The sequence below is a fragment of the Anoplophora glabripennis genome, unplaced genomic scaffold (genome assembly GCF_000390285.2).
Source record: "Anoplophora glabripennis isolate ALB-LARVAE unplaced genomic scaffold, Agla_2.0 scaffold197, whole genome shotgun sequence".
Classification (NCBI taxonomy): Eukaryota; Metazoa; Arthropoda; class Insecta; order Coleoptera; family Cerambycidae; genus Anoplophora; species Anoplophora glabripennis.
This window is the reverse complement of record NW_019416387.1, coordinates 516,991-534,311: the sequence shown is the minus strand read 5'-3', so window position 1 is coordinate 534,311 and position 17,321 is coordinate 516,991. Positions and strand designations below refer to the sequence as shown.

Sequence of the window (17,321 nt, the reverse complement as noted above, 5' to 3'; positions counted from 1 at the left end):
CAATTACTCTAGTGCAGCAGTATTCAAACTGTGTTCCGCGGATCCCTGGGGTTCCGCACAACCTCTGGGGGTTCCGCGACTCAGTAAAAAATTTAAAATTCTGACTAATAATTTTTATACTACAAAATTCGAAAAAATTTATAAATTTACTTAAAACTAGTATTTATAAATATATTATATAATCAGTAAAAAAATGTGTGAAAATTTTTTTAGGTGTAGGGGGTTCCCCACAAAAATCGAAATGTTGGTCGGGTTCCGCAAGTCGTAAAAGTTTGAAGACCGCTGCTCTAGTGGCTTCCTGTTTATCCAGTGATTAGAGTAAGTCTATAACAATTCTTTCGTGTATAAGTATGAGTGAGACCACATTGTGAATAAAGAGTGGCATCGTCCAAAAACTATTTTCAATCAAAATATAAGAGTATTGTATCAATGTAAAAATGTATAATCGGAGACTGGAAAGAGGTGACAAAGGTTGTAATATATCTCTGCAAAGGCTGTTTCCCGCGACTGGGTGACTTAGGTGGGGGAATTATTATTCTAAAACAGACCTTAGACAGAACGCTACTTTTTAGTTCTGGATGCGCACACTGAGAGTGGGTTCCGAAGCTTGAATAGCTCAGGAGTAAATGTGAAACTAGATTTCAATTTCGTTGTCAGGTATTTACCTATCTCTATGGTTTCCTTGGTGAAGACCAGGGACTTGTAAGTGTTGACGAAGACCCCAAGGATGACGCAGGTTCCGAGAAATATGAAGCCGTAGGTCATCAGAGGGCAGGCCACGTCCGCAAAGGTAGTGGCGAGGTATATCCATCTGCGGATAGACGGTGTTAAATCATCGACGCCCTGCAAGTTGATAGAATTCATTTATTTTTTTTAGATTCTAGTCATTGTATCGTCTTTACCTCTTCAAGCCACATTATGGGGAAAATAATACTGGGAAAATCTTTCACCACGGTGATGTAGGGGGCTTGGTCTATCTTGAGGTTCAATTGTGCTCTGATTTTTCCCTCCACAGGAACGCCGAGTTTCTAGAAAGTGAGGAAATACACATCAAAGTAAGGTAAAAACAATGTTTGTCGCCTTTTACCGGTTGAATTTTGAAGTAAGACTCGTGCTTTTCCCTATCGGCGCTGAGCCCTTCGAAAGGTTTTGTAAGGTTAGGATCTGCGTCCAAAAAATGCGGGAATGACAGGTAGACAGGCGCATCTAAGACATACATTAGTAAGCGTACGTGTAACAACGTCGTTTTTTAATCTAATCTACATCATCAGGCGTTGGTTCGGTGGCAACTTTTACTTACCGAACTGGCAGGGGCTTATATTTTGCAGCCCCTTGGGTGGACAGAACTCGTTCCCTGGACAGTAGCACTTGTTCTCTGGCTGGACATCGACAGACTCAAAAATATTGTCGCTTGGAGTGAAGAGGTCAGCGGCGATACCTAGGACAACAGTGAAACTATTACCTTTGATTCGATGGACTAAGAACTAGTGAGAGTCCATTGACTGGTAGCTCGAAAACTACAGATATATTCACTCACCGTGTTTCGTCACCGATCTCCTGTATTGCATCGGCAGGATCCTGCACAGGTCTTTATCGTAAATGTGGACGATATCGGCCTTGGTGAAGTATCTGGGGGGGAAGAAGGACCCCTCGCTTGCCCTTAGGGCGTTGCAGGGGGCCTCCTTCCAAAAGGGTAACGTGTCTTTGCCGTTGAGATTGTCCAGTAGGCCAAACTCCTGCATACCGGTCATTCCCGTGTAGATGTTGTGTACTTCTGGTAACGTTCCGTTCCTCTGAAAATAGTACATAGAATTATTGGAAAATTAGTTTTTGTTAAAACATGAATAATTTAACTTATTTATGATATCCGCACGTGTAAAACATGAAAATCAGTGTCGAACTACACGTAAAGATTTGTTCTATGTGCTTAAATGATATATTTTTCTAGTAGAAATTAGTAACTGATTGCAAAATGTCAAAATAAATTTGAAGTCATTATGTTTCAAACTGCGGGATCAAACAATCTTTTATCCAAATTCAAAGCAATAGAGACAGTATGAATTTTCAACTGCTTCATGGGAAGAGACGGAATTTTGATAATTATCATTGACGTCCACTAAACATAAACATTTGAGCAATGTTTTTTGATTAATGTTAAAATGTGCTAACAGTTCATTGATATATTAAAAAAATCTCTTGGTATTTCTACAAAAAGTATTCGTATTTCTTTTGTATAATTCTCGAAAAAAAAAAAACAGACTAGACACTAGATGCTCGTTACGCTGTCGGGCCATGTTCTTATTATTCATTTTCTCGATTATCGGTCGCACTAAATGACGTCACAAATTTTAATACATTTATTTTGAGCGCCTAAACTTCTGATATCGAAGAACATTATTTGACTTCATTCGATAAGTTTAAGAAAACAGAATTTATTTGAATTACTTTTAAAATAGAGTAGAAAATGCGAATGCTGATACGTTTTTTAAAAAGAAATCGTCTCTCAGGAGGCTTCTATGAAGCAGCGCGTCTCTTGTCATTCACTATGACTGCACAAAAATGTTGAAGGAGGTTACGCTTGCGCAATAAATGTAGGTCAAGCAGCTTCAGCCTCCATTGTAACAACTGCTTAACATGTTGACTGCGACATAATCTCAATGTACTTTGTCCGTGACTGCGATACATATCTTCGGGGATATGTAACAAAACTTCTTCTGTGTGCGGTACATATCCTGGGGATATGTATTTTTTTTACATTTGACCTCTATAAAATTAAAAATAACACAATTATTGCTATAAACTTGCAATGATCTGTAACTATGTATCCTAGGATACTAACGTTTTCATTCACAAAGAGTTTTGAGAAGAAAAAAATAGAAAAATCATTATTACTAACTACAAAACTAAAAACTACAGATCCTGCAACTTTCACAAGATACAGTAAAAATGTGATTATTGAGATTCGCATATTTTTTATAATGAGTACATACCCCCCGAGGTATGTACCGCAGTCAACGTGTTAAGGCATGATTTCGTTTGAGCTCACTCTTGGCTCACATATGTAGTTTTTGGTTGTTAGAAAAAGTTAATAATCTTTCAGTAGAGTCAATTTCCCGTTTCTGTCAATAATGACGGTAAATGTTAAAAGAACAGGATTGTGTAAAACACTAATTCAGAACCGACAGCTGGATCTTATGACTTTTGACATAGAATCATTTTAATGAAAATTTTCATTTATTTTTCGTAACAATCATCAAAATGTGTTACACTAGGGAACATTTTTAAGTAAATTCTTATAAATTGTATCTTAAAATTTACTTTTGTTATATTTTCTTTTACATTTACACTTAATAAAACCTAAGTAAGTACGGTCCTGTTTTGAACGGTCGGACAAAGTGAAGAAGACGAAGAAAACAACTTGCTATTACTCACGTTGATGAATAGACCCATTCTGTCGGCGGGTCGCTTCCTCTTTGGGTAAAACTGATGTGCCAGAGCCACTAGCCTATCCTCGTAGCCGAAAACCAGTTCGTCGGCCGTTATGGAGACGAAGGGTTTGTAACTGCTCATGCTCAGCAGCAGCGAGATGGTCTTCTGGACCCAGTAGCCCATGTTGTTGGATTGTGTGGCCAGCGTCTAAAAAATGAATAAGAATCTTGAGTTAAGTTGGTTTGAGAATAGTTTTTCATCTAAAAAAAAATATGACAACGTTCGTGTAGATGTCACTACATAAAATGCGAAATAAAAATTGAGAAATATAAAAAAATCAAAAAGTGGGTTTCCTTAACCTGTGTGTTGAGAATATCCGTTCATAACTTTTTCCTCATACGGGCAATAATGACTATTTTTTATTTGATAGGTGATACCATTTGAAGGTTTTTAGGATTAAATGAGCGGTTTGGGTACAAAAAAATATTTTTCAAATGTATACATTATCTTGCCACCCATATTACAATAGGTACTTAACAAAGTGCTAGTACGCTCTGATTTGCAGGTTGACTGTAATTTCAGTTTAATATTTAAATCATTGTACCTGCCAATTCTGTTTTACTAGAAGCGGAATAATAAATATTCACAATGAACATGTGTATGCTGAAGAAAACCACATGCTGTCAAAGTGAAACATTATTAGCATGAATTTCGCATCAATGTTTGATTTGGGATCATTGATAGCATTATTATTGGTCCTGTTATTCTACCCCATTCTACTGAATGGGGAATTTTATTTAGAATTTTTGTAAAACCCAAGTTATTGGAAGATGTGCCTTTATTACTCAGAGCTAACATGTGCTTTATGCATGATGGCGCATTTCATTGTAAATGTCCGTCAGTAGGTATCTGCACCAAAGATTCCCTCGTCGATGGATCGGTAGAGCGAAAAATATTCCTGTTAAGTGGCCTGAACGTTCACCAGAATTAACACCTTGCGACTATTATCTTTGGAGCACTCTGAAAACAACAGTGCATACTTCCACATCTAATACTGAAGAAGAGTTGTGGAGGCATATCCAAAATGCCATTAATGTTTTAAAAAATAGCCCTTCAGAACTGCAAAAGGTGTCCTTTAACTTTCTTCGCCGAATTAACCTTTATTGTACAAACAATGGTATTCATTTTGAACAGTTTTTGTAATAAGTTGTACTAAATTTAACTTAGGTACTTTTATCTCCAGCATTTTTTATTGTATTTTATTGTTTTTACGAATTATTTCAATAAAATTAGGCATGCACGTTGTAATTAACTCTAATTCGTCGTACGTGTGTATCCATATCGAAAAATAGAGTAAGGAGTAAGTAACATGTGGTATGTATATTTTATCGTTGTAAACATTCATTAAGAATAGGCAGGTACAATGACTCAAACTGAAATTAGTCAACCTACAAAATTAGTGACTACTAGCACTTTGTTAAGTATTGTAAAATAGGTGGCAAGATAATGTAGACATTTAAAAAATATTTTTTTGTACCCAAACCGCTCATTTAATCAAAATTTTAGAAGGGGTCTAAAATTTTCCAAATTGTATCACCTATCAAATAAAAAAAATAGTTGTCATTATTGCACGAAAGAGGAAACAGTTGTGAACGGATATTATCACCATACATCAATTTTGTAGAAGTTGTAAGTTTTAAAAAATACTCTGTATAGCACCAAAATGTGTAGATTGAAAGCAAAAGTCTACAACCCAAAAATAATCAAAATTGATTAATACGTATTCGAGTTATTTACAAAATTCAAACAAATTTCACGAACTTTGAGGACATCTAGCGGCCAAACAAAGCGATTTCGGATATAGGCGAATTAGTCTAAATCTGCCTATTTTGAATCCACGAATCTGTGGTCTTTCGTTCTACACGTTATTCTGGGACACCCTGTATATGTCACTTCAGAAAATGGCAAAAAATCTTCTCTATCAATTTTAGTTAGTAGAAAGCAGCTTTTATTTAAACACCTTTCACTTCACTCCTTTTCTTTTTCTTAATAATTAGTTATTTTGACAGCCAATGGCTTAACTCGTTTTTGTTCAAGTATTAAGGATAAATAAATAGTATGATAATAATCTTTAAGAAGTTCGGATGTTCAGATATTAAGCAGGAACAGGTACATTCCATTCGAGAATATGATTTGTTAAAACTTCTTAAAGTTCTTCTAAAAGAAACTGGATAATTTAAAAATGTCGACTAAACCGATGTCACGTATCCAAAAAAGTTGCAATATCTCACAAACAGAGACCCAAATCAAAATCTTATAAGAGTGATAAAAATAGAATAATAAAACGCTCTATCTAAAAAAAAAATCTGAAACCATAGGCGTACTACATAAAAAATGAAGGGGTCCATGTGTATTACAACCCCCCCCCCTCCCCCTGTCCTTCCGTTTGCCGGTAGTTTGTCATTTATATTTTTAGCTCTAAAATCTTACTCATTTTGTGCGTCTTCCTATTTGAGCGTATGGTGTTACCACTGTAGGTATTTGAAAGATACAGCACTTTGCAAATCGAATTTATTTTCTTTGTTTCATTTACCTATTTTAGCGTAAATGACTTAATTTTTTAAACATAACGCAGTTCTTTGAGTGGTAAATACCAATTTCTATTGTATTTTTCAATCCGCCATAATGGCCATTTTTGATTTAACAGTTCCTGAATTAAAACATTACATTCGTGATTGGCGGCATTGAAAAATCGCCTATACTCGGCTGCCGAAATTATAAAGAGTGACTAATACATAATATAAAAACACTATTACCATAATGCGTATAAAATATAAAATGATTTCTATGCGGTTCAATATTATTTATCTTTGTGCCGCTCGCCATGCACATCGGTAGAATCTATAATCGTGTATAGACTGAGTTACACTAAACGTCGATCTATATTTTATCTCTGTCTTTTGCACTTGGTAGGGAATAGGGAAATGCTTTTTTAGTGGGTGTAAACGGACTTGATTTGCCCGACCTGAGAAACGTCATAGCATAAGCGTAGACGAGGGGTCTAATTCCATGGCTATAATAAATTTATAAATTAAAAAAACACAACTGGGACGTTTTAAAATGCTGTAATAATTAAAATTGATCAAAGTGCCGCACTATAATTCATTCGGACTTAGGTATGGACAAAATTAAGTAGTGCCTCGTAGAAAAAAGATAAAACAAAAACAAAAAATAGCGTTTTAAAGCTTAAGTGGAACAGATTAATGGAAAAATAATCACATTTCACCAGCACCCATTTACACCCTCAAAATTGATCCCCAAAATTATAATTTTGGAAAAAAATTTCCATTTTTTGCTCTCGTTTGAAAAAAAAATTATTAATGATACAAAACATTTTTTTATAGTTTTTGAGATGAGGAATAAGGATCCATTGTTTAAATTGAGCTAAAAAAATTTAGAACCCTTAAATTTACGAATATTTCAGTTTATGATGTTTTTAACTCTGATTTCCGCTCTTATGCATCGATTTGCTTAAAATTTGGAAAGTAGGTGGGGAATAACTCAAGAAACAAAATACACCCATGCTGATATATATGTTTACCCTGGGGGTGGTTTCTACCCCTTTGTAGGGGTTGAAAATAAATTTTGTCAAAATAATCCCGGGAATCGATAGAGCAACTAATTTGAAGCAAAAAATGTGTCATGCAATTTTTTTGATAAACCAATACTTTTTGAGTTATTTGCGATTGAAAACTCAAATATTCAATTGAAAAATTGCTTCAAATTAGTTGCTCTATCGATTCCCGGGATTATTTAGACAAAATTTATTTTCAACCCCTATCAAGGGGTAAAAACCACCCCAGGGTAAAAATACATATCAGCATAGTATGTATTTTGTTTCTTGAGCTATTCTCCACCTACTTTCCAAATTTCAAGCAAATCGATGCATAAGAGCGGAAATCAGAGCTAAAAACATCATAAACTGAAATATTCGTAAATTTAAGGGTTCTAAATTATTTTAGCTCAATTTAAACAATAGATCCTTATTCCTCATCTCAAAAACTATAAAATAAATGTTTTATATCTTTGAAAATTTTTTTTTCAAACGAGAGAGCAAAAAATGTAAATTTTTTTTCAAAATTATAATTTTGGGGTTCAATTTTGAGGGTGTAAATAGGATGCTGGTGAAATGTGATTATTTTTCCCTTATTCTGTTCTACTTAAGCTTTAAAATGCTATTTTTTATTTTTTTTATCTTTTTTCTACGAGGCGCTATTTAATTTTGTCCGTACCTAAGTCCAAATGAATTATAGTGTGCCGGTTATAGCAAACCGTAAAAATTATTAGATGTTATGTTTTATTATGTTTTTTCAATATTTTCTATATCTTATTGCCTTTTACGCAGACACGCCAATGGATTTTCGTTCCCGGCACGCTTCATCCCCCTTACTAGTCCAAGAGCTAGCGATGAATCACTATTTACAAGTTTCAGCCAAATCTTCGAATGCTTTTCCGATTTTTACATCTGCCATATCGTATCCGCCATCTTTTACTCAGGAATTTTCGGATTCGGACTTCAGATTCGTAATCAGCGACTCCAAAAACCCGCGGTAACAAAAGTCAGGCAAAATATCGAAAAGAAAAATGTGTAACTTAAAAGGGTCAGTGAGACCCTGGCCTGTGGGTGATTTCTAACCCTTTGGGGGATAAATTATATTTCTTTGATATGTTGTCTGCCAACCTACATTTATGTATTTGATGGTATAAAATGGTTTTTCACAATGTTTTGCACTAACATCCGTTATTTGTATATGTAATAAACAGTGAATTTTTACTTACAAGGAGAGGTATATTGGGCACAACGATCTTCTGGTGTTTGTTGACTGACAGCTCAGGTACAAATTGTAGTATTTTTTTGTGTTGGTAAGACACAGTGCCGTTCTCGTGGAATTTTATATTCACCTTTTCCATGTCTTCCCTGAAAAAAAAAAAAAAAAAACTCAAATATTCCCTGAACTTCTAGTAAATTTCATTTTATTTAAATAAAATAATCAGGTGTCTGTGTGATTTAGAATTAACGTGATCTAATCGATGGGGAATACCCTATATGAAAGCGAAAGCGTCCTAGCGACATTTTTTCAAATAAATTACAATTAATTATAATAGCATATTTAAATTTTTGCCTGTGTCGAGTTATTTATCTATTATAATATGGTTAAATATATTCGTTTAATTTTTAATAGCCTGGTCTGACCTTAAACTTTGTCTGTTAAACATTCTCCATTAAAATATTTCGTTTTTGATACCCACTTTAATTATTACCCATATAAAGTAATCAGCGTTTTAATAAAAAAAAAATCCGTTGCGACTTTTTCGAAGTTGGTACTTAATTTCTTTAAATTTTGTAATTTATTTGCGTGTTTTATGTTGAACTGTTGAACAGTTGAACGAACGAAACCTAAGGATTCGAAGTGTAATGTAATAACATGACCTTCACCCACCTTTCCATGGGAGGGGGTGTACAGTTGATGTCTAAAAAGAGCTATAAAAAAAATAAAAAAAAAGGTCATGCAGTCAAGAAAACTAAGAAACATTTTTGATTAGAAAATTTTAAAAACAATGTAACAAACAACAAGTAAAAGTCGATTTGGTAGAGTAAATTCTACTCGATGTTTTTTTGGTTCGCAAATTTAAGGTGGCCGAGAAATAATGAAATTTCTGGCGTTTCTAGGTACTGAAATCTTGAAAAGTAAAACGTGTAAAACAAAAGTAAGCACAAAAATAAAATCCTTGATGTTCTGTTTATTCATTGTTACCATTTAAATTTACTCAAATAAAATAATAACTAAAAAAGCGTTTGTAAAACATGCGTTTGCTGTTATCCGAACCCCACATTTTAAGAATTATTTGCACGTACTTATAAATAAAAGTAAATAATTTTGTATGGAGGACTAAGCAAGTAAATGTTACAGAAATATTTACATGTGGAGTTATTGTATTTTCGAAGATTTCAGTACCTAAAACCTTGATGGTTTGATCGTTTTTTGCACCTGTTTATTCGTTTTACTGGATCGTCTGAAAATACTCAGGTGGTATGACATAATATTCCTATTATTTGATAAGCTTTAGATTATTCAGTTATTAAATGTTTGAAATTATTTGTCTTTGCGGAAAACACTTTTTAAAGAATATAGCGCCCTTAAGTTGAATATTGTGATGGGCATGTAGCAAAGCTAGCCCCGTTAACCATTGTAGACCTTACAGTCCCCAGAGACAGGAAAATGTTCTTTCCGCCATTGCAACGCAGACAGTGGTAGTGTTGCCAGTACTTCGAGGAGGAATTGAATGTGTGGGGGGAACAAAATTTATCGGACCATTTTTTAGGGGGGGGGTCCTATATTCCTTGAGTTAAGTTAAAATTATTGTAAGGGGGGTTATTATAGCTATGCGCAATTTATTGTCCATCGTTTTTGTCCAAGTTAGAAACAATATCTCTTCACTGTACCAGTTACATAAGTTTTCTTCAAGGTAAGTATAAGACAACTGAGAATAGATTAAAAAAAAGGAAAAAAGCATATTTTTATTTCGTATATTTATCTTACGTTTCCTGAATTTTGCACTCCTGTTGAGTATCCAGAAAATCTCGTACGGTACTACAAACATAATCCCACCCCGCAGAATGCTCGTAGGAAACTATTAACACAAACATTAATCACAATTATTGAGTATCTTCGCAAATTTGCTTGACAAAATAGGAAAGATACATTTTCTGATGTTTACATGTCCTCCGTGATCTTAGAATGCGAAAAATTAAAGGAAATTGCTCCAGTTTAGCGTTACGCTTCGTTTCTTTCTGGATGGATCTACTTGTTCTATCGTTGTCTTATTAACAGTGCGATTTCTTGACTATGAAATGTCGTCAGCATTAATGACATAGTAATAAAGTAGGTAATGTAAAATTAAAAAATACATATATAGACATGTGGGATAATAAAACGCGAAGATGAAATTTTCTATTATCCCTGGCGCATCCGGCAAATTATAGAAATAATTATTCCTATTCGAAAACTCTTTTCATTCTATATAGTTCTCAGCCTCTACTATTGATATCTTCTATAAATTCCATATTTTCCTTTAAGGCGTTCTTAAACAAATGATTAATATTTTTACACAATATTTGCTACTGCATACAAGTAGAAAAAAATATTAATCTGATGTGCAAAAATTATCAATGTTTTTTTCCAATTTTCTTCAGGCTGAGAATTTGAAGTGCAATTCAATGCTCAAGTTTCGACTGCCTGACGCTAGAGGGAAGTACTAGTATCTCGCTATGAATAGCTATTACTCAAATATTGACTGTATCCCTCAATACTCATTGCTTGGTGGTTATGGTTAAGCTAAGGAGGAGCATCTCGGACAATAATACTCTACTTTAATTGCTTTTTTGGAGAAAAGAAATTACTTCACTACGAAATGGTCTGGCTGGGTCTTTCGAGAGAACATTTTACGGGTTAATGATAAGTTTTTTATAATTTTCGTAGGTACCTATTTATTACTAAAAGTTGACATTCTTTTGATCTGGCGTAAATGTAAATAAATATCCCGTTGACGTTTTTGCAAATTTCGACCGATTCTCTCTACAGGGTGTTAGAAATTTGACTGCCTTAATTTTAACAGACGATAGAATACATTAAAATAAACAAAAAACCTTATACAGGGTAGGAAAGTACCAATGGTCTATCTGAAGTTACGTGAGAGCGACTTCTTATTTGTGGAAGGGCGAAATGGGCGTTGACTATTAGACGCCTTCATTATAGCCATCCTTGTCCATCACATGGATTTCTATGGCTTACTTTATCGCTCTCACGTAACTTCTGATAGACCATCGGTACTTTCCTACACTGTATAACATAAATTCAACACCCTCAACCCTTTCCGGGAAAAAAATTATCAAAATCGCCAACTTGATGTACAAAAGTTCGATTAATTAAGGAATATTGACATAACTGCGTTCATAGAATACCATAAAATACAATGTTTATCACTTTTTTGAACTTCGTTACGCTTCATTCTAAAAAATAATTAGCGTTGTCATAAATTTACAATTCAATAAAATTCATATCGTGCAATGTGACAAGGGCGCGGCGGTTCATTAACACGAGGTACTAAGGTGTCCAGCAACCACCAATACGCAATTCAGTTGGTATCTGGATTCGACCGTGTCGGAGCGTTTTTTGCGTACCACTATTTCCTTTTCTTGAGGTGTTTTACAGCGAGTGTGCGAAAATTTAATTCGAAGGTGTCGTGCGTGCATCGAAAATGGTGGTGGACATTTTAAGCATATGTTGTAGTTTGTTTTGTACTTGTGCGTCTAAAAATTACTGAATTTTGCTTTTTGGTAACTACCTAAATTATTTTTAATACGTATATGATTATTTGGACGACGTGAATATTTGAGTACTTTAATTACATATTTTTCAAATACATTATTTGATTAAAAGTTATGTTCATGTTTTAAGAGATTCATAATTACTAAAATTCAAGCTAAAATTTAAGCACAACTTTGTACTACAAAATCGATACATTTTATTTTATTTATCTAAAAACTGGAAAATAATTGCCTTGAAATTTACTAAATGTTTCACAATAATAGCTGTTTACATTTTTTCCGTAGGACAAGTCTGCCGCTTGCACACGTCATCAGCAGGTTAAGCGCTGTTGCCACGTTGTAATGAAGCTCCCCAATATTAATACTCGCTGTATTTTGAAAACTGTTAATCTTACTCCCCTGTAATATACAACTTTTTTGTTCATTTTTGATTACTCTATCTCATGCTGAAGTAATGGCAGTCAAACTTCTTACACCCTGTATAAACTGTCATCCTATATTTTGAGAACGCATAATTTATGAAAAATAAGGGATTTTTACATAAATTTTTTCAGAAAAGGAGGATGATACGCATCACAAATTTTATTATGAACACACTATTCCATCTCCAATTTTTTTTGTTTATATTCCACCTAATTTAAATTTTTCAATAATACAGGGTGTCCCACTAAGGTCGGCGAGGTACGATATTAGAGAAAGTATAGGCCCTAGAACTTCGGGAAAAATATTTTGCTGAATAAATCGTCCAAGAGACCAAGCTGGAAATAGTTTTCAAGTTCGTAGCTCGGCCGCTAGGGGGCGCAATCTACTTACCAAAACATAGAGTTGAATTTTTCTCAGAAATGTTTTCTATTCTATTATATTAAATAGTGCAAATATAGATAGCCGGATTCATCACTCCCCTGTAATATACAACTTTTTTGTTCATTTTTGATTACTCTATCTCATGCTGAAGTAATGGCAGTCAAACTTCTTACACCCTGTATAAACTGTCATCCTATATTTTGAGAACGCATAATTTATGAAAAATAAGGGATTTTTACATAAATTTTTTCAGAAAAGGAGGATGATACGCATCACAAATTTTATTATGATCACTCACTATTTCATCTTCAATTTTTTTTTTGTTTATATTCCACATAATTTAAATTTTTTAATGATACAGATTGTCCCACTAAGGTCGGCGATGTACCTTAGAGGGTAATAAAAAATTTGTAGACATTTTTCAAAAACACCGAAATTCACATATTTCGAACATTTTTGTAAAACCAGAGTTTTAGCTGTTATTATTAAAAAAAATAAAGTTTGCGCAGGACAATATGCCTACTTTAATTTCCAAATATATTCGTAAGTTATATTAGTATATATACTTCCCTTATTGTCCAATTTTAAAGGTATCTACAGGGTGTTTTTGAATGGAGTAGCATAAATGATACCAGTGAATCTACATTTCAAATGAACACGATCTGCAAAAAATCGCCTTAGTAAAATGTTCACCCCTGAAGAGATATGGGCCATCAAAGTTTCCAAAAAAATTATGAAAATTGGCTGTAATTTGAAAACCGAACGAGGTACAAATAACAAATTTTTTACAGGTTGTTTACTAATACAGATGCGAGTTTTCAACTATTTTTCGAAAATTTTAACCCCTCGAAAGGGGTTGAAATAACCAAGCCATTTTTGCCATAACTTTTATATTTCGTAAAAACTCGATATCCAAAAATACGCATTAGATAAACTGGTTCTTTTAGAANAATATAAAAGTTATGGCAAAAAATGGCTTGAGGGGTGGTTATTTCAACCCCTTTCGAGGGGTTAAAATTTTCGAAAAATAGTTGAAAACTCGCATCTGTATTAGTAAACAACCTGTAAAAAATTTGTTATTTGTACCTCGTTCGGTTTTCAAATTACAGCCAATTTTCATAATTTTTTTGGAAACTTTGATGGCCCATATCTCTTCAGGGGTGAACATTTTACTAAGGCGATTTTTTGCAGATCGTGTTCTTTTGAAATGTAGATTCACTGGTATCATTTATGCTACTCCATTCAAAAACACCCTGTATATTTTTTGATGTACTATCCATCTTGAAAATATCGAGAGACAATTTAGTATGACCTTGTACAGTTAGTGGAAACATGGTTACTAAATTAAAAACACCACATACTTTAATTATATTATATTATGTTGCAATATACATATATCTTCTCGCGCTACTCAATATCTTTTTAGTGTCGCGTATAGGATTTATTTATTTCTTGTAATTTTTTCAATTATACGGCGTGCTCAACAGACCATGTAACATTAAAGTTTAGATATAATCTAAAATCTAGAGTATACACCAGAATTTTTGTTATATAATTATTGCGATACGTGTTATTATTAAGTAAACAGTAATTTGCTATTTTTCAATTCGATCAGCATTCGAGATAGTGTTAAAAGTATTATAATGCTCCGTTGTATTTGCGCTATTGTTGCTGATTTACCATTGATTGTTGATTTTACATTGTTAATTGCTACTATGTTGCGAAAAAATATTAAGTGAGGTCGCCGTTGCAAAAATCAAATACTCTTGATTTTTGCAAGAGCAACCTCACTTAATACTTTTTCGTAACATAGCAGCAATTAAAAGTGTTTTAATTAGTGCTATTTCAAAGTTTGTCTGCAGACGAAGGTCGTCCAAATCACAATTGGGTAGATTCTTCACATTATAACCCACAAAAATATATTTACACTTTTTCTGTAAGTCTTAATAGGAAAAGAATTGAAAATTTAAAAAGTAGATGTAGCTCTCTGAAATACGTTGGAGGTCTGACGGTCCAAAAACCCTTCCTTGTGGAAGTCCCAAAACGTTTAGACGTATTGTATCGCTGCTGTCTTTTTTGTGACAAATATACAGGGTGTTCCAGATAGACCTTCAATTAGACGTTTCTGGAAAACTACGCGTACTGGAATTCTGAAAATTTATGTACGGGGGTTTCTCCTAATGTTCTATCGATTGAAAATATTGGCGTCGCCGTGGAACTTCCGGTTCTACCGGAAGTAGACGTCAACTCGCTTATTTCAAATGGAATGTACTATTTTTTATTTAATTTTTGGATTCTACATCGAATTTTAAGGTAAGTTTCATAACCTTACTTTATCCTTAAACTCAATAGTTTTTGAAATATTTTGACTTTTTCAAAATTTTTGAAAAAAACATACCTACACTTAATCGGTTCTATCTCCTCCAATTTTTAAGATAGGAAGCTGAAATTTTAGATGGTCAATACCAAAACGTGTCCAAATATCTGGAATATTCGAAAGTTGGTGCATGTTACACAGGGCGTCTAAAAAACACGGACCAATTGTGTCAAATTGAAAGTTTAATAACTCGCTTATTTTAAATAGAACACCCTGTGTTTTATAATGCCAGTAGATGCACCTGTTAATTCTCTTTCCATTGGTATAAGCATTCCCTATACCTAAATCCCACCGATTTTGAGATATTTGAACATAAGTACAGAGACGAATATAATCCGACAGTTAGCTGTAGGTTGGCTGTGGAAAAACATTTAAATGTCACCAAGTGTCATTACTTATTTAGCAGATTTGCTGTCATTGCTGTAAAGCGAGTTTGTCGATTTTCCAAGTGTTTTCAATAACAATGGCACACTCTGGGTACACAGACGACGACTTTTTAAATTTAATTATCATTTACGGGGAGTGTAATAGAATTGTTAGTAGAACATGTCGCGTGTTTGCAGAAAGATATCCAAATAAGCACAGACCAAGTCATGATATGGTCAGAAGACTATTAAAGAATTGTTCTGAGAATGGAAAGTTTCTCCCGAAACATGATAAAAGTAAGACATCAGTGGACAACGAAGAAAATGAAGTAAATGTATTGGCATTTTTCACCGCTTATCCACAGGCGTCAATTAGAGATGCATAATAAATTCACGTCTATCAATAGGAACTATTCACAGAATTCTGAAGAAGCATAAATGGAAGCCATTTTCATTTATGTTAATACACCATTTGCAACCTGACGATTTACCCCGACGTGTAGTCGTCGTGTGTGTACCCAGAGTGTGCCATTGTTATTGAAAACACTTGGAAAATCGACAAACTCGCTTTACAGCAATGACAGCAAATCTGCTAAATAAGTAATGACACTTGGTGACATTTAAATGTTTTTCCACAGCCAACCTACAGCTAACTGTCGGATTATATTCGTCTCTGTACTTATGTTCAAATATCTCAAAATCGGTGGGATTTAGGTATAGGGAATGCTTATACCAATGGAAAGAGAATTAACAGGTGCATCTACTGGCATTATAAAACACAGGGTGTTCTATTTAAAATAAGCGAGTTATTAAACTTTCAATTTGACACAATTGGTCCGTGTTTTTTAGACGCCCTGTGTAACATGCACCAACTTTCGAATATTCCAGATATTTGGACACGTTTTGGTATTGACCATCTAAAATTTCAGCTTCCTATCTTAAAAATTGGAGGAGATAGAACCGATTAAGTGTAGGTATGTTTTTTTCAAAAATTTTGAAAAAGTCAAAATATTTCAAAAACTATTGAGTTTAAGGATAAAGTAAGGTTATGAAACTTACCTTAAAATTCGATGTAGAATCCAAAAATTAAATAAAAAATAGTACATTCCATTTGAAATAAGCGAGTTGATGTCTACTTCCGGTAGAACCGGAAGTTCCACGGCGACGCCAGTATTTTCAATCGATAGAACATTAGGAAAAACCCCCGTACATAAATTTTCAGAATTCCAGTACGCGTAGTTTTCCAGAAACGTCTAATTGAAGGTCTATCTGGAACACCCTGTATGTTGGTTTTTTATTCGTGTTGTTACCTTTTTTCACAAACGGTGTGAATAGTGAGATCGTGTTAATTTAATAAATTTTATTGCTTCAAAACGGTGTTACAAAGCGAGAGAGCAATCAAACCGTGAGTCATTTATGGAAGAGGCGGGGCATTTTTTTTAATAAAAGCGGAATTCTCAAGTGGCACATTTTTTAAAGCAAACGGAGACGTGAAAGTTGTGATATAACAGCTCGTTGCATTCCAAAATCGGAAGCTTATATTCGACTAGCTATCCGTGTTTTCAGGTTACGAGAAATTGCTGGGAATTCCACTCGTTACGTCATGTCACATACGGGGGTCGTACGAAAAGTTATAATACGGGGGTTATTCGGAAAGTTTGGGGAATGAATTTACTCATTTTCAATTATATCTATTTTGTTGAGGCCTTGGGCGGTGAGAAAATAGACTTCCAGTGAGATATATACAAGGGCGAGTCAAAAAGTAAACGTTGCTTTTGTTTAAAAATTGTTTTAGTTCCTATGAGAATACTTTTCTTGTATTCGCGTTTCTATAAATATATGCTAACGCATTTTTATAAATGCATACTTTAAATTTAAAATAGAAATCATATTTTTGCGATACCTATATCTCAAGTATTTCGAGATATTATATTTTAAACTTGCGCACTATTATTCA

General features: G+C 33.9%; 1 protein-coding gene across 2 annotated transcripts in view; it reads right to left on the bottom strand.

Moving 5' to 3' along the window:
• The window catches only part of LOC108904906 (scavenger receptor class B member 1), a 144,471-nt gene that overhangs the window by 2,105 nt on the left and 125,045 nt on the right, over positions 1-17,321 (bottom strand). For both annotated transcript variants that reach the window (XM_018707627.2, XM_018707628.1), the window contains exons 5-11: positions 8,269-8,407; positions 3,433-3,636; positions 1,538-1,793; positions 1,301-1,438; positions 1,088-1,206; positions 903-1,028; positions 666-843 (exon numbers count right to left, since the gene is read on the bottom strand). In XM_018707627.2, coding sequence (XP_018563143.1) covers positions 666-843; positions 903-1,028; positions 1,088-1,206; positions 1,301-1,438; positions 1,538-1,793; positions 3,433-3,636; positions 8,269-8,407 — 1,160 coding nt within the window. The remainder of the gene's footprint in view (positions 1-665; positions 844-902; positions 1,029-1,087; positions 1,207-1,300; positions 1,439-1,537; positions 1,794-3,432; positions 3,637-8,268; positions 8,408-17,321) is intronic.